Source organism: Penicillium diatomitis, assembly GCF_028827545.1.
Source record: "Penicillium diatomitis strain IBT 30728 chromosome Unknown utg000006l_segment0_segment0, whole genome shotgun sequence".
NCBI lineage: Eukaryota > Fungi > Ascomycota > Eurotiomycetes > Eurotiales > Aspergillaceae > Penicillium > Penicillium diatomitis.
In genome coordinates this window covers 639,016-661,266 of record NW_026623178.1, presented here as the reverse complement: position 1 = coordinate 661,266, position 22,251 = coordinate 639,016, and the positions used below count along the sequence as shown (strand labels likewise).

Below are 22,251 nucleotides of genomic sequence, written 5' to 3'. Positions count from 1 at the left end.
ATCGCTTGGAATCACCTTGAATAGCAACTTGGCATAAGTTGGAAAGTCAGGGCTGTCGCTGAGTCGCTGACTAGCTCTATCTGTAGCACCGTTGGAATGTCCAGATTCGCCTCCCCTTGGAAGAAAGGGGTTGTTTCAGTTCAGCTGCAGCCACTCCGACACATCCCCCCCGGGCGAATTACCAGTCCAATCCTCGAGCGCCAGCCCATGTCGGATAGTGCATGCAGGGTCTGGCCTCTCGACTCTTATCACCCCATTAAGCCGGTGTTGCTGCTCCCAGACAGGGAGTACTAACTAATCACTAAGTAGTAAGACTAAGTACTTAGTAGTAAAACCTAGTAAGTAGTAGTTAGCAACTGAGCAGTAATCCCGCCTATTTCCCACTTGGGCTCATCACAGTCTCCGTGCGGCCCAGGTTGGAGCCGGGATTCAGCCTCCGTGGCTGATTGAATGATCTGCAATTAGCAGTAGTCTCCCTGGGCTATATCCGCTACCAGGACCACACACAGAGGCAGATCTGTGATCTCTATTTTCCAAATACGGAAATGATAAGCATGCCCTTTCTGCTTTTCCGGGGGTCATGATACTTGAATCGTGTCACTTTGATTGTGTTTGCTTCACCCTCTTTTTCATCCGTCCTCTGCAATCTGCACTGGGGAAGATCATACCCCATACTAAATGCCCGCGCAGATCATACAGATCGACACGGATTTACCCACAAAGTATAGCCAGTAGCGGACGAGCTGCACAATAGGCACAATAGAGCGTGGGGTGAAGAGAGAGGGGACACCTGCCAAAAAGCAGGCGGTGAAAAAGAGTCGATCGTACCCAGATAGGAGATACGGTTGAATGGAGGTGAGATTACCCATTTTCAAGATTCGCACCTTTGACCGAGAACCAGGAATGACTGAACTTGTCGTCCTCGAACCCATGGGTTACTTTTGGTCTCGATTGTTCGTCCAATGGATATGGCTCGATCATTGACTCGATCGCATTGTAATCATGGAGTCTAGCTGGGTCAAGTCGGGTGATGCTGCGATTGGGAACTCATTATTAGGTCGTTGTATGCGGGGATCGCCAGGCCCTGTGGATGATTAGGCGTAACAATTTGTAAGTACTTATCTACCCCACACGATGTGATAACTCCACAATTTTCCCAGACGATCGACGCGACTACTACAGTACTGAGTTCAGTAGTACGTAGAAAATCCGACTTGCCGCTGCGAGTCGATGCTCCAGCCGCCTTTGGTTTTCAGTCCAGACACTCTCCACTGGTCTATATTTCATTCTTGATTTCGAATCAGAACACGTGATCCGACAGATCTACCGCGACCCCCACCCTCATCCAGAAACGGACGCTCGTGGACAACTCCTGTCCGCGTAAGGTGCGTCTCTCATCTTTGATTCGATCACTCACCGCTCAGGCGACATCTCATCCCTCCCAAAGATATTTTTTTTTTTTTGGGTTTGGTCATCCCGCCTTTTGAGCTACCCCGTCTTATTCCTTTTGGTCCATCCCCGCTGGAGCAGGGATAACCCTATTTTCACGGTTTAGTGGGGGAGGGGGAAGAAGGGGTCCAAGAGCTGGACGCCAAAGTGGAGAAGAGGATCCGGCGACTTGCGAACCACAGAAGGGAGGCGAGACAGAGATGTATAGTAGTAGTACCGTAGTACATACGAGCTGTTGCCTTGTTTCAATGTGGTTCGTATGCTCGTATTGATATATTCCACATTCCACACTTGAGAAGTTGAGAGTGTTTCCGGCAAGGCTTCCCTCCACATGCTGTATCGGGACATTACTATGAGGGAAGGGAGCCTGAGAAGATTCACAGTAGGTCGACTCCTGAAAGAGACAGGGGACACGAAATACCTGTCCTTCAACCTTCTCCGCAAAAAAAAAAAAGAAGAAGAAGAAAAAAGAGAAAAAGAGAAAAAGAGAAAAAGAGAAAAGGAGAAAAAGAGAAAAAGAAGAGAAAAAGAGAAAAAGAGAAGAACAAAAAAAAAAAGACCAAGCTGATGACGCCATCGCGGGGAATGTCCCCCCATGTTGGACTTTTCCAATTGTCAAGATTGTGTACGCCTGGCGATCTTCATAGGTGAGGAAGGGTTCACTGTTGTTTTTCTTATCCGCTCACAGCGGGTGACTTATCAGGAACATCAGATGATCATTCATTCTGACAAATGACCTGGGTTCGACTCTTGTCTCGGGATGAAGAGGTGAGGTCTGGGTTTCCCAGGTATATACCCTTGGATCACCACGATATGGAGCCTGGCGTATCAGATCATCAAGTTTCTCGCAGAGATACCGGTCTGGTAGGGACTACAGTAGGTACCAGATCAGAAATTGAAGGATTTGATCCCGTCGCATGACCGACTGAGAATACCTTCATTCAGTGCATTCCTCTCTGGAGGGACGTTGGGGTTCCCCCTCCTTCCACATGAAACTTCAAGCGCAATCCATCTGCCTAATCATCCCAACCCGAGTGATTCGTGACGCGTACCCTCCCCGCCAGCTTCAGACTGTCAAAGTTTGAAAAGGGCCAACCTTCGTTCGAAAGGAGCCAGTCGTTAAATGATTCAAGAGCAGATTATCCCGGGTCCTCAGTGCGATGATCGACCTGTCCAGGATTTACGTATTTCAATCACGGGTGATTTCCAACCGGCCCGGCCACGGCACTATCCTGTAAATGCCAAGTTTGCTTCGCAGGAGGGGTGACGGACAAAGCACGCGACACCTCTCTCGAGAATCGCTCTGACACACGCTTTGTTTTTCCCTGTCTATGTAGCCTGAGATGCAGTTCTATCCGAACATCCGGCCAGAACCGTGCAGTTCGGATATTCGAGTTAGGCCAATGTCGGTGGTGAACCAGACCGCCTCATAAGCCCGGGGTTCAGCCACTGTCGAAGATTCAATACCTCTCCGGGCGGGGTTTGCGTTGCTGCAGTTGAGTCAAGGCTCGTGGACCTCCTCCACACTGGGGGCACCACTTACGCGGAGACAGCACCTGTTACCTAATGAGATGTGGCTGACGGCCAGCCGTGCGATTTGGGAAGAAGGGGCCCAACGGTTGACGAGGGATGAGGAAATCGCTGCGTCTACCTAAGCTCTGCAGTCGCCTAGGACTTGGGAGGCTGAAATCTACCACCTAACCTCACATGGTTTGGAGTTGTACCTGAGTAGGGTAGCATCTGGTCGAAAGCAAGCTGGAAACCTTCCAATCTATCACTGCTGCCGTTGTGTCTAGACCCTGGACACTCTTTACTACGGTTGATCTGAGAATATTTTGACCAGGCTCTGGCCATCCCTTCTGGTAGGCGGCTGGAGATTGCTCTGAGCGCGATACATCGCTAAGGAGATTCGGCCTGGCAAAAATCGAATGTGACGTTGACGGTGACATTTGTTTTAATTCGATGGGGCGGGAAAGTCCGTAGATGTAGGACGGTGCTACAGAGTTACCTTGCTAGTATTCTACTGCTTGTTGCGGGAGGTATGGATACTTACCTAATGCGGAGGGTTGTGGAGGATTACCCTCGTAACCCTCCAGGCCAGCCTTGAATCCGGGGGAAGTTGATCATCATCATCATCATCATCATCACGACCGACAGACCATCTCAGTTCCAACCCGCCTTGACTGCACAAATTCAGTGCCTTGGTGCCTCGGATTTGAAAGACTGAGCAAGTGTCACACATTCCCAAGAGCCCCGAGCCCGACAACTGTTCTGTGTTGTTGACGTCAACCACACGGGTTGATGGGGGCAACTGCGAGCTGATCTTGTGCGTGCGAGTCCGGTCACATCGCAGCACATCGACGCTTGGAATCGCATCCTCCCGCCTTGAATCGTTTTGTTATTACCTGAACACGCGCACAATACTACCAGTTGGATTCGTTTCCAGGAAGTGCGATAACAGATGAGAAAAGGCGGCCAGTGCCGCCTCTTCCGTTAGACGGCTAACGATGGTATCAAGGATAGGAGCATGTGCCTAAGGAGTCTGCCTAATCTGCTCACGTTCGAGCTCGTTCCCCACGGATACTGTGGGATCTCGAACGCACTGGAGCAGCGATCGTGGGTGTGGCATTCGAAAGACTCGGACACATGAGATTGACGGAAAGCTACGGCTTTTGCACATTTACACAATCAAAACAACCCAAAACAATGGGAAGAAACCTTTACCCATGCTTCATGTGAGTCGTTGATTCTTTATAGTTCGTAGTCATACTCATAGGTATCGCAAGGCCAACGGCGCACCAAATCCAGTCATCGAAGCACGACCGGCCTGGCTTCGGGGCACAACCCAATCTTAACACCACATCCTCCCAGCCCCCAACGCACACGCACTGGGCGCGGTCTGCCAGCGCCAAGGCGACCGATCCACGCTCCACAGCTTCTGGAACACAAGCGCCCGCGAGGGTCTCGACTCCAATCAAACCGATGATTGCCGACCCATACTGATATCACCGTCCCCAGGATGCGGGGCGTGCCGGAGTCCGAGATCAGATTGGTTACCCTCCCAAGTTGGAGCCGTCGTGCTGCGGCACTACGCGAGAAACTTGTGGAATGGAGCTACGCACCGAAACCATTGAATGACCTTGCCAGAACATCTAGAAAAATAAAAGTCTTATTGCTGTGTACATCTGCCTTTCTAACTGGCATGTTGTCGCGAACCTGTTGGCCATGGACCGGAAAGTGTCCCGCTTAATTCAGAAGGGCTTGAAGGGGTCCGCAGGCAGTGCACACTGCACAGTGGAGTGTGGACACCGGCACAGTCGTCGTGGAGGAGCGGACCCTCCGACGAAAAGATTGCCCAGGGCCCGCTTTGGGGAGGCCATTCCCCAAAAGGGCCACACTAGACTAATTCTGGACCTGGAAAAGACTCGTTTCGGTCGAAAATGGAAATCGTCCAATCCATGTCCCGGTGAAGAAACTCCGCGGTGCGTACGATGATACGCACGACGGAAAATGGACGGCGGAACAAACAGGACGACTCGTGAATCCAAGGGATCATCTCCACTTTGTCCCGCTCTGAGGCAATTATTTCCACCGAGACAGACCTCTTGTTCTTCACGAGTCACCAAGGGGTTGGACTTGCATCAATTGCTGCAAGTGAAGTACCCGGGAGCCACTACTACACCAGGAGCTACTCGTACCGCGAGCTGGTTAGCTGTAGAGGTGGTGGCTTGTGCTACTCTACTGTTGGCTGGATACGGGCAGTATTCCTGACCGGGAAAGGTTCAAGCTTCCACCATCCGAACCGATGCTTGTCCCACGCACGCATAGAGCTGAACCAGTAGCTTGAGCTTGAGCTTCTCAGGGCCCCTGTCTGATACCTGACTGCACGTTGCAGCTCGAATCCATCACTTTTCAGGAGGTTCCCGAGGATGATAAACGTGCGAGGTACACGGCTCCTGGATAATTGGCTCAGATTGGACGTTTCAGCGCATCACTCGTCGCCTTCCAGTTGAGATATCTCATGTCTTACTCAATGCCAATTGACATTGCTGGGACAAACCCCGCCTACCTGGAGCTCCCCCGTCTTGGCCATCTTCCCCGGCGAATAATGGACCGGGGCAATGTTTACCGGAGCTCCTCCCGACTGGAAAGCGAGACAGGAAAGATGGCAGTCAGACTAAGGGGTCCACGATCGACGTACGATTGCTAAGACGCGCTAACAGAGAGCGAGCTCCGGAGACAAACAAAAGGCAAAGAAAGACAAAAGACCTACACAAAGCACGCGGATGCAAAACCACCCCCGCTTATCAAGGACGCCATAGCTGCATCAAGTCAATTGAGCTTAGTCCTCAACCGAACAGACACGGACACGGACTTTTCCACGACCATAAGGGCGATCGGTCGGGAGGGGATCGAGGATTGAAGAGCCGGAGGGAAATAGGAAAGAAAGAAAAAAAAAAAAAAAAAAAAGGTAGAGAGCCGGATTGGAAAAGGTAGAGGTCTGACTCTTGTTCTTGTCCGTGTACACCTACAAATACGACCTGTTTCGATTCATGCAGTTCGCAATGCGGGCGATATGAAGCCATGTTGCTTATCTTCCAATGGCCGTCGTGGGATCTGAGCCCGTCAATGAGCCACTCTCGGTCTGGCCTTTTGGAACGACAAGTGGGAGAATGATAAGCTCAGGTTCCGATCCAGTCCAGTCCTTGCCCTTGGACTTGGAGAGAGGCTTTAAGTCCCAGATGACTCCTTGAGTCAGGGCAAAAGCTATCATGTGACACACTGGAACTGGGATCGAGCCTATGCTGTTTGGACCACATGAACGCTCATGAAGGCTGAGATTTCATCGGACTGAATCATTCGCATTTGCCATGTGATGACTGTTTACCCATTGTCATGTGTACACTGTCCAGTGTCCACTACAATGCTACTTTTCCATCGCAGTAGATCACGGTCCGAGGATCAACGAGCATCATTTTCACGAGCAGGGCGAATTAACCGCGCGGGACTATTTCCCGATCTACAGTACTCACTACTCAGTACTATACATCTTCCCCCCCCCCCCCCCCCCCGCTTTTTGCACCCTTCTTATCAACGAGCAATAAATAACAGGCAATCAATGGCGAATCAGTAGTAAACGGTGCACTCGCTCACTTCCTCACCAGGCTCTCATATCGGCATGGCCATGGCACTGGAATTGCCGTCTCGATAGATTGTGGAATATGCGGAGTCGAATCTCCAGAGTTCCCCACGGGCTGGCGCAGGGGCTTCTGGTTGGAAGGAGTCATTTCACATGTCAAATGGGGGGGGGGGGGGGGAACCCTAATCTCCCATCTTGGGAGAGCCCACACACGAGACGAGGTGTGGGGCGGGGAATTGCGCTTTTTTCACATCCCATCGGTCCGGACTTGGGTCTAGCCGAAGGGTGTATACTGTATAGTAGGGTAATACTGTATAGTAGGGTAGTCGTAGTCTCTTGCAATTTGCATACTATATGCGAGTACGGGGGTCGGGCAATAGTCGGTCATCTGTTCACGGAGACGGTTATCTCGTGGAAGTCTCTAGGATGGTAACTTGTGATTGATGCAATCAGCAACGAGGGAGTTACTATCTAGTAACTACTACAATCACACGTGGCTGCTACAAGTGGTGGTTCCTGTCATCGGTGGCTTGTCCGACTTTGCAAATCAAGCAGCCGTGGCGGGAAGACCGTGTTTCTGGTGCCGCGGTTCTGCGCTTGACAAGTCGAACCGTTTGGGCAATGACCAACGACCGGAGGAATGCCGATAAGAAGAGAGTGATACAGGTCCTGTGGGAAGATTTGCGCCGTGAGCGCTAAATGATGCTATCGTGGAGTCTTGATTAGGTTGAAAGGATTGGTGTTGCCACCGTGTCTCCACGTCTAGAAGAGAAGGATACGATCAAAATTCTTTCTTGAGACGCTTGTGACCGGGGTAGAGAGGATGTCTCTGGAGAATCAATCATAACTACTGTACTGCACTCCGTGCACTGAAGGATTCGGAGACTCGAAAGAGATGCCACGTTAGGTTTTACCTTAGTGTAACTTTGAAATATGGCGTTAGTAGTGCAACTGCAATCTTCACCAAAGGACAAACTGCTAGTACAATGACATAGATGGATGCTGCCTTAAAAAGGCTCGTAGTGGACGGCACGGAACATCCGCAAGCATTGGCAGGAGAGATATTGAAGGAAGACAGTCAATTTCGTGATCCAGTACCACTACTGGATGGTCGAGCTTTATTTTTCTTGTCGGCGACATATTTAATAGTAACAATGGTCCCACTGTTCTTGAGTGCTGGGCACCAAATGTCCTGAAGATGTGAAGAACTGAAGATAGGGACTGGTAGGCCAAGCACACGGAGATACGACAGAATGACGACATGGCTCGGACGACGTACTGTAGCGTCCCCGACATTCCAGACGGGCACGAAGAATGCTGAGTTGCTCACTACTGCAGGTACCGTTGTCAAGTACACCGACGCCCGAATCTAGGTCTTTCTCCATGCCTTCGAGGTCCCCCTTGGCACAGATTATAGCAGTCACAGCACTGTCTTTCATGTTTACCCTATTCTCGATCACCAATTGCGGCCGTAGCCGTAGCCGTAGCCGTATCGAACAAAATCTTGGACTTTGGCTCGATTGTCTACCTTCGTGACTGGTTCCTACAGTGCTACCTTTACCCATCTCCAAATTCCGTCGGATACTGTAGGACTGTATGTGTGAATGAACAATGATGGTTCCCGTATATCCGATTCACAATTTACGGATGCAGTACTGCACCAGTGCAACCCATGTGGGTGGAACGATTGGCTTACCCGCCCGAAGGAAATTGGATAATTTGATACACAAGATGCGTTGGACTGCCGGAGAAAACCGGAACAGGGCATCTTGTCCTGTCCCGTGGGGCGATTGAGCCCAATCTGGACCGTATGGCAGAATTCTGATTGTGGAAACACCAGTGCGGGAATAAGTGTGTAGTAATCACGACTCTCGACGCACTCTAAAGAGGTTCATGTGGGTTAGGAACTCTACGGACTGGAGTCATTATTGCCCGTGTCTGTGCCGGTGTGGCATGAGTTGCGGGGCTTGTGTGTGGCTTTTTCTTTCTTCCTTTTTTTTTTTCTTTCTTCTTTCTTCTTCTCTTTCCCCTCTTGGCTCTTTCCGCGAGTCCTTTGAGTAGTCAATTGTATGATCGATTCGCCCGATGGTGCACCGTCCTCTCCTTAGAACACACTAAAGGTGGTGCCATTCCATGGATCCAATTCCTGGGGTCGCGTAGATCCTTCACAGAATTTCACAATTGTCGATACAACCGTGGCTTGGAAACTGTCGGCTCGCGACCAACCTCGGTCTATCATTCATCGGACGGTAGTACTAAGACTAATTAATCACAAGGTAGACTGACTTCCGAGGTATGCCACGAAGGTGGCGAGGATCACCATCGTCCGCTTTGTAGTTTGTATTTTGTAGTTTCAAAGTTTGTCATTGTACATTGACAGTAATAGTACAGTAAGAAATCTCTTCGGTGGATCACCCCGATACTGACCGGTGAAGCTTTTGCTGTATACTGCCGTGATCCCCGCACCCTCTTTCCGCAATAAGAGTGTCAAAAAGGTACAGGAAGAGAAGTGAAAAAGAAAAAAAAAAAAAAGAAATTCGGACCCTCCATCGAAAACTTGATTCCAAGAAATGAAAGCGAAGAAAATTTTTCTGCCCGTCTTGTCTCTATCCAAGGCCAGAAACTCCTGACCCGAGTCCACAGACGGGGAACCTCCTCCACTTCTGACCGGGCCAGAACAAGTCAGCCCGCACAGCCTCAGTCCACTTGTTCCTCCCTCTGGTCCCTTGCTAAAGCAAGGGGGAGGAGAGAGGACATGGGGGGACGGGGAGGGCCAAAGACATGGAGGTATTCCGAGTCGGGGGGGGGGGGGGGGGGGCAAATAGAGACTAATCAGAGCGAGGGGAGGAGCCCGAGCCGGTCAATCCTCGGCTTCGGGCCACTGGGAGTTGGCACTGAGATGCCGACTCTCGGGTTGGCGCACTTTCTGAACTCCGTCCCCCAATTTGGTGTGATTTGTTCGTGGGTTTTTCCCGTGTTCTGATCGATTGTCTCCACTTTCTGCCCTCCTTGGACTTGGGGACTTTGGGAACGGGATGACTCCATTCGCATGTACGAGTTTTTTTCTTCTACTCGCTTCAGTACCCTGGTAGCTGGTAGGCACGGATGAGTCAAACTGTGGCACAGAAGTGGCTCGAATGGGGTTCCTTTCCTGCCACTGGACTCGCCGTCGAGAGCACGAGGTTGATTATAGTTCCAGCTGTTCGCCGATAAGAGTCTGTAGCTGTTTCTGTATATTATCGTCCCGAGGTGGACATTTCACGTTGAGGTGGGCTGTCCGTTCTGAGGAGGGGCCCGGATATGCTCATCCCCAAATACTACCGTAGTATTACTCCAAGGATGACACTCCCCGGCTTCACGGGTGAACGGTCACGGTGACTACCCATTCAAGCAACTCTTCGCCAGGCTCGGCGTCGATGGTCAAAGACATGGCCGGCTATCGTTTCTTGGCTTTGATAAGGCTGAAGATGGCAAATCTTCGCCGAACGGACCAGAGGAACGACTCAACTCTCGGCCCGTGTCATGGCCAAAAACGAGTCTGTCCGATGGCAAATCATCTGACTTGGTGGCTGGCTCATTCTCGCCTCACCTGCCGTGGGAGGCAATGCACCGTAGGCATCATTACCGTGGCCGACGGAAAACTTTTCCTTTCAATATCCTCTCGTGATGTGCCACAGCCGATATAATGCCGACCTTGATGAATATCCAGAAAAAAAAAACAAGAAGAATGACAATTATGACCACAAGATGGATCTTCTGTCCAATTTCCCTCCACTCGGCTCAAGATGGGCAACCGCGCTGGCCCGACAAGTGTGCAACCCCCCACATGATCGATCCTGTGCCTGAATCCAGTCCCCCAATATGTCCTCTCATTCGTCCTCGGCACTGACGAAACTGGATCTTAAAAGACGCGAGGGTCATGACTTTGAAGATCTACCCCGCGTGAATGTGGTCATGTGGTGACAAAAATCAATAAGTACAGTATGGGACTTTCCCTTTGGAGCTTCGGGGGTGCTCCCTTTCAAGTTGGGGGACTCAAATTCTTGTACTGCTGTTGGACTCTGGCAAGACGTCTGGGGGGATTTGGGCTGAAATGGGGGGTCGGTAGATCATCGGCTGATAAGGACCCTCGGAACAGGTGCCTGCGCCTGTGCCTCTGTTAAGCCCGGAATTCCTCCGGAACAATCGCCCCTTACAAGCAATGGCAGTGAATGTTCGAGATCCTCAATCATGGCCGGATCCTTTGGTTGACTTGACCATGGGTATGTATATACGCCCATAAGGTACAAATTGGTTTGCGCCAGGGCGCACTGCACACTATACTGTTGATTGGTCAATGATCGAATGCGCAGAGTCGCGGACAGCTTCAAATACAACAGTGAAAGTTTGCGGGCCATCAGGTCCATGATAGAGCCAGATTACAAGACGAGTGAGTCTGAATCGATTCCAGTGACTTTCATGATGCATATCTCCTGATATTGCACGAGGGTCGATTATGTCGAGAACAGTAGAGCTCGCTCTCACTGCTCCCGCCCATGCCGCTGTATTCTTATCTTATCTTATCAATGTTATAATCACCTCGGGGCAACGTCCGGCCGCAACCAAAAGCGGACACATCATTCTGCTATGCTTTTCCGCCCCAAAAAGCGGAGAATTGGCTCGAGTTAGAGTGACTCGCGACGCATTGCTCAGCGGTCTCGAGCCATCAAGCACCCGATAGCCCATTTCCAATCCCCTTGAAACGACCATTGTTGCTCTCAGGGCTCATTTGATTATCCACAGTGAGGTCCCTGCACCATGGCACCCCCGCGTCAGCGAACTGCCGCCATCGTGGACGACTCGAGGTCCGAAGCCTCAAGCGGCGCGCGAGAAATCAAAACCAGTGCGCCCAAGAGCCGAAAAGCTGGTGCTGCAGCCAAAGAAAAGGCCTCAGTGACCAGCGCACCCAGCGCCACCGACAAACAAGCCCATGAGCAGCCTCGAGTAAGTTTTGTTCAAGGTCCCTAAGAACTCTTGTATCCGAAGACGAGAGACCGTCGCCAACAGAAAAAAAAGAAAAAGACGACGTCAGCCAAAGTCCGCAAGCGTTCTACAGACAATCTTGTCTCTTACATCAAAATCCCATGCTAAAAAATAGCCATCTTCGGTTTCAATTACAGGTTCCCTGGTCCGATCTTTCCCTTGAGATCCTTCACGCCTACCGTCATGTCCACAAGCTGCCTACGCCGTCTGCGTTCTCAACCGACTATTCCCGTCTCATACTCTCGCAAGGTGTCGGGCTTCGCTCTCCCACCGCGCTCGCCGCTCGCCGGGCTCAATCCAATCGCTCAACCGCTCGCGAGCGAAACAATACCACAGCGCAAGACACAGACACCTCTTCCTCGTCTTCCCTCCACCGAATCGTCGGACAAGACCGTGTGAGCAAAGATCAATTTGCGACGGTTGTTCGCAAACATTTCAACAGCGCCGGCCTCGGTGAGCAAGAGACCATTGCACGGTTCCTATACACTGTGCGTGAAGAGCGGCGTGGTCGCCAATTCCGTCTGCGATTCCAACCATAACATGAGTTGAGGGATCCGTTACCGACTCGCGAGGAACCGACACCCTTTTCTCGCTGCGGAAAGCTGTCTGCCGCGATGCGCAGTTCTGTTCTGGCCTTGTTTGTGATGTCTTATTATGATACCCATTGGCGTTCTGGGATAGGAAATCTGTACACTCTTCCACCTTGTGCTGTGTATCAGCATTGCATATACTTGCTCATCGAAGATTTCAAGTTTGTTTTCAAAGGGTCCTCCGGGCGGCAGCCGATGATGCCATCATGTACTGTCGGCGCGTCAAATTCGGGTTTGGGCGGTCAATATTGCCTTTTTAAGACTAGCGTGGATTTGTCCCAATCACCTGTAGAACCTATTGTCTTATCTCAGGACTCAACATCTTCCTTCCAAAATGAATAAGAAGTCACTGACCGATGTGATAGACTTGCAATTGGCAGATAATTGTCGTCAGTGGAATATCTCGCCGGCACAAGATTTTCTCCACTACGTCGACGTTCACCATCTCCGAACTGATCGAATGCAACTTTTGACAATTTCCTTCTTACTACGGACTGGCCATGCCGTGAGGTAATGCAGCGCTTTCGCAGCAACGAGAGCTACGAGAGCCAAAACCTTTGGAAAGGTCCTCTGTCTTGGCCATGTGATGTCTCACCACAAACATGTCATATTCCATCAATTATACTCGAGCTGACTAACAAGCACACTCCCTGGCACGAATGAGATCAAATTCATCTTCTTTTCGAAAGCATCATCTTTTCGGCCTCCAATATCATGCGTCTTCCTTCTATCAGGAAGAACTAGTCTTCAAACACGTATCCTCCCCTCTCATTCCACTCCATCTCCAGCACGCTTCCCAAAGCCGTTGTTGACATTGAACATCCCGACTGATGGCTGCCGGCTCGCTGTCCTTCACACCGACAAAATATCCTCTCTTTCCATGAAAGGTCGGATCCACGCTGACAATAGCCAGATCTTTGCCTGCATCTTCAATGGTCCGGAATGTTGAGGTGAAATGTCTGAGCAGAGGCAACAGGACTTTGATGACGTTCATGATTCGTTGGGTGGATTTCTTTTGTTCTATTTGAGCTCGCGAGTCCGGTAGTCCCCCCGGGTCCATTGCCGTCACGGTGATCTTGGAGTATTGGGGGTTCTGTACCACCACATTAGCCTTCTGGTCATCACCCTCATTTGCACTTTATATCTTTCAGCTTTTTTCTCTCTTCCGAAGTCATGCTGCCTAGCCTCACATCGCACATGAAATCAAACTCACCTCTTTCAGTATCTTGTTCAAATGCAACGCAAACGTCACATTCGCCAATTTGGCAGTCGCGTACCGTTGAAACCCACGATCATGAATAAGTGATGCAGGATCTACCGTCGGCTTGACCAATTCCTCGAGATTTCCAGGAAACTCAGCCGTCAGTGACGAGATCGGCTGCATCTTATGCGGATCGTGCGTGATGGATCCCAGCATCACAATCCGTCCATTATCCCGATTGAGACTGTCCAAGAGCAAATTGACAAGCACAAAGTGTGCCAAGTGACATACTTGAAAGGTCGCCTCATACCCATCTGCCGTGAATTTCTGCCCACCTTCCAACGACCAAGTCGCTGCGTTACAAATGATAGCTGAAATGCGCGGTATCTCTTTCGAGGCAACCTGGTTTGCTACTTTGTGGGCAAACGAGCGAACGGTATCTAGCCGGCCGAGGTCGAGGGCCTCGATGATGACCTTGGCCGTGGGACAATTGGAAACGAGATCGACAAGTTTGGCGGTGTTTTCGTCTTTCCCACTTGAGGCATTTCGGACGGTTGCAATGACTGTGAAGTGAGGATATTGCGAGAGGATGTGGGCCATGAACCCCAGCGCGAGAGAGCCGTTTGCTCCTGTAATGATCACCGTCCCTGCCATGATGGAGAATGGGGTCCAAGGTTGTGGTGATGTGTAACGCTCCGTTGCCACGGTGAAAAGAACCCAAGTTGGTTCTATAGACGCCATGGAACAGCGGCGTTGCTCTTTATATGGGTCATTTGGACAATCAAGACATAAGCTTTCTGGTCTGGACTCATGGTTATCTCCGTTACTCCCCCCTGTCTCCAAAAACCGAGCCTGATATTGTACCCGCAGAAGCTTGAAGACCATGAGCGACAATTTGATTTGATGTCATTATCTCAATTCATCATGCATGATGGATACCTCAGAGAAGACACTTGTCCAGCTGATACTGGCAGGTTGAGGTACAGTAGACCCATGCGAGTGCGGATGATCGATTGGTAAGCCATCAACTGGAACTCAGTTGACACCAGGTCCAATTGAAGTTGCATGTACGATATTCTTGAGGAGGAAGAGGGGGGCCTGAAGCGCGTGCTGGTTTGGTACAAGGCTTCATTCACCAGGCTTATCTACTTTGGGAAGGCGCAAGGCTTGGCATCGCTTAGGGCTGACGACGGTGTTCCGACCATGAACCAGCTTCAAGATAGTCAGATTGCTCACTGGTCTTTTTCCTCAGTCCGGGATATTTCATCCTGGCAGGAGAGAGAGACTCTGCGAAAGCTGGCTGTCTGAGGTGGTTGTGTCCAGGACTCTGCGGTGGACTACAATTTCCGAGTCTGATCCCCACGAGCTTGATAGGTGACTTGTACAAGCAAAAGCCGCTTAACTCCGTCTTCCAACACACGAAACACAGGAGCCTCCCTCTTAATCAGTGCCAAACTAATGCTCTCCAATATGACGGGGCGCAAAGCGCAATTTGTCATTACGTCTTCGCAGAGCTTTGGGCAAAATTCAGAGCAGAATATTGCTCATCGCAAGATTGCCCGGTCACACGCGGCTCGAACAACGCATGCCAAGGCACGCCGTCTACGAACACTGCAGTATCAGGCGCAAAAGAATCATTCCGTCACGCCTGACAGCTCGACGCCACAGCTCGTGGGGGTAGATTTGGAGCAATACTATCGTCAAGAGATTCCAATGATCAATGTATTATCTACTTCGAGAAAGGATCCATTCGATTGCTCCGCAGTTCCATTAAAGCCCATTGAGAAGATGTTGTTTGATCACTGTATGTGTTGAGATAGCTTGGTGGTTTGGCGCGTCTCACCAGCGTGGTGCGCGCCCACGCACACCACCTTCGTAGCTTAGATAGGCACCTCTCACCAGATGCAATCTCACCATTCCTTTCTCCCCTCTTTTGGGTCCGCTACGTTCTCACAGTAGCCACCAATAGGTTGTGAGCCCTGCTTAGCGCACAAAAAGTGAGGTTATTCACATTTCCTCACTGCCTAGGCACAACTTGCAAAATAACCTCTTTTTCCATCGTTTTTCGGCGCCTTTTGCGCCTTCTACAGAGTGCAGACTTCGTACCTCCTTACAACTTGACGATCCCTACGGCTACCGAAGCTATCGTATCGAATCGTCGCCAAAGTCCCTCCTTCGGCTTTAACGCTATTCAAAAATATATAAAATCCTTCCGGCTTCTACGCTATTTTCAGAGCTCTTACGCTCTTTACCTGCGCAGCGGTACATCGCCGTAGCAGGCACGCCTACGTAGCGGCACTTCGCCGTAGTAGGACTACTATATAATATACCTTCGTTATCGTGGACCTTATACCTTCCGGCTCTTACGCTATTTAGAGCTTTTAAGCTCTATATTACCTACGTAGCGGCACTTCGTCGTAGTAGGATTAATATATTTACGTATATTTAATATGGTTTCCGATCTCGAGGCTTATAAGGCGGCTAAAACCTTCGCCGAATTAGTCCCTATACTTAAGGGAAGAGCTAACTTCGAGAAATGGAAACAGGGGCTTCAATTTATTATAGATAGCCTAGACGAAGATCTATAGTCTATTATTATAGGTAACCTAATATACCCTATTTAAGAGCCTCGTGATACTCCTATAGAGGAAGCTATCTAAAACGTCCTTTTCGCTTAACTTAGATAAGAACCTACCGAAGAGGAATTTAATAAGTAGATTAATAAGAATATAACTTAACTAAATAACCGATTTCACTAGTTTCGCCGAAAATATACGCTTACGAAATACCTTATCTATTATATACTTAGCGATTTAGCTTATAGCTTTATACGCGATTATAAAGATTTATATGAAATCTTCCTTTATATTAGTAATATATACGGTACTAGTAACTATACTACTTTAAGCTATAGACTATTATCTTTGATTAAGCTTACTTATACTAGTAGTAATCCGTATAATTTCGTTACTAAATAGTAAGCTACTTTAGACCTTACGAATTTAGCCGTTCTAAATACCCTCTTACTACCTAAATAGGCTCTAGCCTATTTCAAGCTTGTAATTAATAGCTACTAAAGTATAAAGGGTTTCTTAAATACGTATAAACCTCTAGCTAATCCGGATAGTATACTTAACTATATTTTCGGTAAATTTATTAAATATAAGTCGAATAAAAAGTCTGTAAATATAGTAATCGTAGCTGTTTCTACCTTAAAAGATACGAAATCTACGCAAAATAACGATCGAGGCAGAGATAGAGGTAGAGGCCGAGGTAATAGAGGCCGCGGGAGAGGCTCCGGATAAGGTCGTGGTTAAAGTTAAAATAATAAAGATAATAATAATTAGCCACCGAATTACTATATCTACTATAAGCGTTTAATAGCTTATACTAGTAAGTAGTACTTCTTTAATCCTAAATCTAAGGGCGCCTCTTAAGACGGAGTTAATATAGTAGTAGCTAGTACTTCTGATTCAAAAAAGGACTTAAAATCGAAAGAGAAATCTAAGAAGATTTTAATAAGCTTCGCCGAAATAAGCTTATTAGCTATTAATATTATAGCTATATTAATAGACGACGAATAGTGTACTTAGATAGTAGACTCTGGCGTATTAGCGTATATAATACCTTATCGTATAAATTTCATTAATTTCACGCTACTTATCACCGATGTAAAGCTTCCAAACGGTCATTAAGTACAGACTAAAGGATATAGTAATATTATCCTAAATTTTTCGAACAAAAATACTATTTCTAAGCTTAAGCTACTTAAAGTCTAGTATATTCCTTCGTTTAATATAAATCTTATTTCTTTATAGTAACTTACGAAGGATTCTGGCGTTAAGACTCGATTTAATAGGGAATACGGCTCCCTCTATAGGGGGGCAGAGCTTATCGTTACGGCTAAGCAGGAGAACGGTTAATATTAGGTCCGTACCTATAATAGTAATAGTTATATTAATATACTTAGAGCTCTATCTGTTTAACTATCCTACGTATTTAGTGATAGTTATATACCCGCCGTGGATTCGGCTATAGCTTCTTAAATCGGCAAGATTTAACCTATTTTAATAGACCTAGCTTATCGCAGAGCCTACTACGTAGGCGAGCAAAAGGTTAAGCGTATACCTAATTTTACAGAAGGAATCATTATCAAAAAGGGTTCCGGTATTATATTTCTATATCCTTCTTATATCCTAGGGAAGGGATACTCCTTACCTTTTAGAAGAGGTAAGTATATTAAGACTATACCGGCGCAAAAGCTTTATATTGATATTTAGGGTCCTATTTCTATCGTAAGCGTTAGAGGCTATCGTTATTTTATAACCGTTACTAATAATATAACGCGTTTCTGTTAGGTCTTCCTGCTAAAGGCTAAAAGCGAAATTACTAATAAGATTCGTATACTAGTAACCTACTTTTTAACGCAATTTAACTACAAAGTTAGGGTAATTTCAGGCGATAATACGTAAGAATATATTAAAATCGCTACTTTTTACGAAGAAAACGGTATTATTTAGGACCCTATTCCCCCCTATATACCTTAGCTTAACGGTGTTACGGAGATTAGGAATCGTTAGCTTATTAAGCCGCTAATCGCCGTATTAGCTAAGAATTAGCTTCCTAAATATCTATAGGGCGAGCTACTTTTAGGTATTAATTATATAATAAACCGTCTCTGGTAGTCTACTATTAATATAACTCTATATAAAGCTTTCTATAGCAAAAAGCCAGATATTTCAAATCTACGCGCCCTTAGCTACTAAGCTTAGTATCTAATTCTAAAGGAACGTAGGGCAGATAAGCTTTCTCTATATATAGCCGAAGTAAGGCTAGTAGGCTATAGTACTAATAGATATCGACTCTATAATATTTATTCAAAGAAGATTATAGTCTCTCGTAATATGGTTTTTAATAAGAATATAACGAAGGACCTACCTAAGCCTACGTACGATCTTAATACAGAGCTAAAGTTAGTTCCTACGTAATCTACAGCTAATCAACGCCGTTATATACTATCAGATTTCCTACCGGCTAATAGCGATTAACTAATTCAGCTAGATTTAGCTAATAGCCCTAATAAGCTAGTATAGCTAGTAACTCTATCTCCTTATATTCTAACAGGAGACCTACTATTATCTAAGCGGTCTAATATACTACTTTCTTTATTTAAACGCGAAGTCTAACTTAAAAAGCTTCGGGAATAGATTAAGCGGAGATTCGCCTATAAATAGAATAAATATATCGACGACAGCCCTTAAACTATAGAGGATAGTTCCGAAACTATCGAGGGCAGTCCTAGAAATATCGACGATAATCTTTAAACTATAGAGGGTAGTTCTGAAACTATCGAGGCTAATCCTAAAACTATCGAAAGCAGTTCTTAAAATATATCTAAGATAGGTCTTCGGCGTTCCTCACGAGTCCGTAAGAAGACTTAAGCGGCTATAGAGTCAGAGGAATATTTACGTTTTCTTAAGCATTCAAATATAGCTCTAGCTAATTATATTAAATACGCTACTTTTTTAGTTCGTAGTATAGCTATAGACGTATAACTACTTCTAAAGCTTTTATATTAAGCTTCAGCTTAGTTAACGCTATATGAATTAGATAGCTAGCAGGATATAATATAGAATTACAGTAAGGATAAATAGACTAAATAGATTAAAGCTATAGACAAGGAAATATATAAGTAGCTAATAAACGGTACCTAGCGCGTATATAATCTTCCTACTAAGGGTACTAAAAAGACGCTTCTTCCGCTTCGATAGGTCTTTCGTATTAAGGACGATAGGACCTACAAAGCGCGTCTCGTTACAAAAGGGTTTAAGTAACGCGAAGGAATTAATTATCTTGATGTTTATATAAGTATAGCTAAAGCTTTAAGCTTTAAAATATTCTACGTAATCGCTACGTATTTCGGCTAGTAGATATATTATATTAACTTCGTTACAGCGTTTCTTAACGAAGAGCTTCTTGAAGAAATCTATATTTAACTTCCTAATAGTTTTAAAGAGCCTGGAAAATACGGCCTTCTTTTAAAGACTTTGTACGGTCTAAAATAGAGTCCTCGCGAATAGTATAACACCGTTTATAGGGCTCTTATAGCTCTTAGGTTTAGTCGTTTATAAGCTAATTATTCGGTCTTTATATATTTAAAGCGTAAGCTTTACCTTCTTATATACGTTAATGATATACTGATTATCACGCCTTTAGACGTATCTCTTATATAGCTTAAGGACTATATTCGAAAATCCTTCGATATCACTAATAACAGTACTACTACGCGATTCCTTACGATTAATATCGTTTATGTAGATAGTAAGGTAAAGCTCTCTTAGCTCGCCTATATTCGTAAAGTCCTCGCGAAATTCAACCTATAAGATACACACGCAGTCCCTACGCTATTTTATAATAAGGAGATCCTATAACCGCGTAAGGATACTACTACTCCGGCGGAAGTTAAAGCTTACCGTAAGATGGTAGGCTCACTTATTTAGCTAATGGTTAATACGCGACTAGATATTGCATTCGTAGTTATAAAGCTTATAAGATATTACACACAATCCCTCCGCGAAGTATATAACTATATTAAAGCGTATCTTTCGATATCTTAAGGGTTCTAAAACACTTACTATCGCGTATTCCTACTTACTAGACCCCCTCTTTAGATTCGTTAATACAGATTAGGCCGGTAAATATACGGATAGTAGTATATTAACCTCCGGCTTCCTTTTTAAGCTTACGAATAGTGCGATTACTTAGGCTTACAAAAAGTAAATATGCGTTGCTCTTTCCTCTACAGAAAGCGAGTATATAGCTATATCTTTAGCTATCTAAGAGGTGTTGTGGCTGCAGCTTTTCCTTAAGGAACTTAATATAGAGTCCCTTTTGCAACTTCCTACTATAATCTACGAGGATAACTAAGGCGCTATTTACCTCACTGAAAGCTATGATTTACACCAACGAACGAAGTATATTAACATTAAATACCATCACATTAGAGACTAAGTCTCTAGGGGGGTATATAAATTCGTTAAAATCTCTACCACAGAGTAGGCAGCAGATGGCTTTACCAAGCCGCTGCAGCGAGTCCAATTCGAGAGGTTTCTACACCTTTTAGGCATGAAAAAGCTCTGATTCAACAGCCTTTCCAGCGAGCTTAATTCTAAGGGTTTAAACACCTTTTTGAGCTCAAAAAGCTGCATTAAGGCGTTATTAATATATTTGTATGATCACTTTTCATGTTTTTCGTGTTTTGAGTGAGATTGGTGGATCGAGGTCCAGGGGGGTGTTGAGATAGCTTGGTGGTTTGGCGCGTCTCACTAGCGTGGTGCGCGCCCACGCACACCACCTTCGTAGCTTAGATAGGCACCTCTCACCAGATGCAATCTCACCATTCCTTTCTCCCCTCTTTTGGGTCCGCTACGTTCTCACAGTAGCCACCAATAGTATGCAAGATCGCCACCCAAGTTTTTCTTCTTTTTTTCCTTCATTTCCACATGAGACTCACGCTGATGAATGACCACGACTCTCAAAGATGTCACGATCGTCGTTCCATTGATGTCATGTCACAGCGCCAATACCGAGTTCTGTGACCTGATTGCCCGCACATGGGTTCCTGTAGCCCGTGCCAGCGCAAATCTTCTTGATATTATTTTCCTCCTATCCTGCCGTCACCTGCACACAAGTCATGCAGCTACGGACCAGGAATATCTGTTTATGCGCAAGGGCTTGCACTACAAGAGCCGATGCTTAAAGACTCTGAGGGATGCTATCTCGATCGAGGCGCCAAATTTCACCGACTCGACGATTGCTCAAGCGATCATGTTGGCTTATGATGAGGTACGCAAAAATAAAGAGTCCATATTTGACAGTGATGACGACGGGAAAAGCACAAGCTGACGTGAAGGGTCTTGATTATAGCTATTCACACGAGATTTGAAAATGTTGAAGCACCACACCGAAGGTGCTCTCCAGATGGTCAAACTGAAAGGTGGGCCTGACACTCTCGGCTTAGATGGGCTATTGAAAGATATGCTGTCGAAGCTCGTTGCCAAGGGTTCGGGCGAGGTCAGGCTTGATACCCGGATTGTCCAAGGGTGGACGTTAGGAGATCATGATTGGTAATGTTGATTTGGGATCGGCGGCGTTTGGTGGCCATCGGTTGTCATCAGAAAATTCCCAGATTATGATGATGAGTTGAGTAAGAATTGAGTACTCGAATACAATTTGCTTCAACGCAATGACAGGGTTCGGACACTCGGCTATTTTGCACTCAAAAAGACTCGCCGTTGGCTGAGGAACAAGTCGAAAATACCTTTCCATAGCTCACAAAATAGCCCAATAACTTGCAGACTATGCTGTCCAAAAACTTCGAGCGTAGTTCTGATGTTTCAATTCTATTTTCACACTAAACCAGATCGAAATGCCGAGACGTGGACGAGAGTCCACAGCCTCAGTACGGACATGAGGCCACCGTCCAGCCACTTGTCACACGTCATATGCTACACCGACGTGACGAAGTACGTATGAGGAACAGTTTTTGTCCAGGTCAGATAACTTGGCTACAACATCGGGGATCACAAGATTGAGCGCCATCGGGTTATATGAATGTGTAAAAATCTTCAGCTCCCTATTCCCATTCACGACAGGGCTCTCGTGATATTCCACCATACTATATGTCGGTCGTGATTACTCCTTTGGCGAGAGTTAAACGGTGAGGTATGCACCATCGCAATTCATAATAATTTAGATCTGGCAGGACCGGCAACTTAAAAGATAGCTTCAGGAAAGTATGCACTACTGTAGTACGACACAGAAGCAGACAAGAATGGTGGACAGAAAGC

General features: G+C 46.8%; 3 protein-coding genes across 3 annotated transcripts; 2 read left to right on the top strand and 1 right to left on the bottom strand.

The window, feature by feature from the left end:
• Positions 1-11,386: 11,386 nt before the first annotated feature.
• N7539_005881 (uncharacterized protein) lies at positions 11,387-12,150 on the top strand (the record flags this gene model as incomplete). The annotated part of the gene is made up of 2 exons (XM_056935483.1): positions 11,387-11,572; positions 11,749-12,150. 2 exons carry the CDS (start codon positions 11,387-11,389, stop codon positions 12,148-12,150), a joined length of 588 nt encoding a protein of 195 aa, XP_056789355.1.
• Positions 12,151-12,931: 781 nt separating this feature from the next.
• N7539_005880 (uncharacterized protein) lies at positions 12,932-14,056 on the bottom strand (the record flags this gene model as incomplete). Its single annotated transcript, XM_056935482.1, has 2 exons — positions 12,932-13,294; positions 13,415-14,056. The coding sequence occupies 2 exons, from the start codon at positions 14,054-14,056 to the stop codon at positions 12,932-12,934; spliced, it is 1,005 nt and encodes a 334-aa protein (XP_056789354.1).
• A 6,867-nt stretch (positions 14,057-20,923) lies between these two features.
• N7539_005879 (C6 finger domain protein) lies at positions 20,924-21,532 on the top strand (the record flags this gene model as incomplete). The annotated part of the gene is made up of 2 exons (XM_056935481.1): positions 20,924-21,247; positions 21,329-21,532. The coding sequence occupies 2 exons, from the start codon at positions 20,924-20,926 to the stop codon at positions 21,530-21,532; spliced, it is 528 nt and encodes a 175-aa protein (XP_056789353.1).
• Between the last annotated feature and the right edge of the window lie 719 nt (positions 21,533-22,251).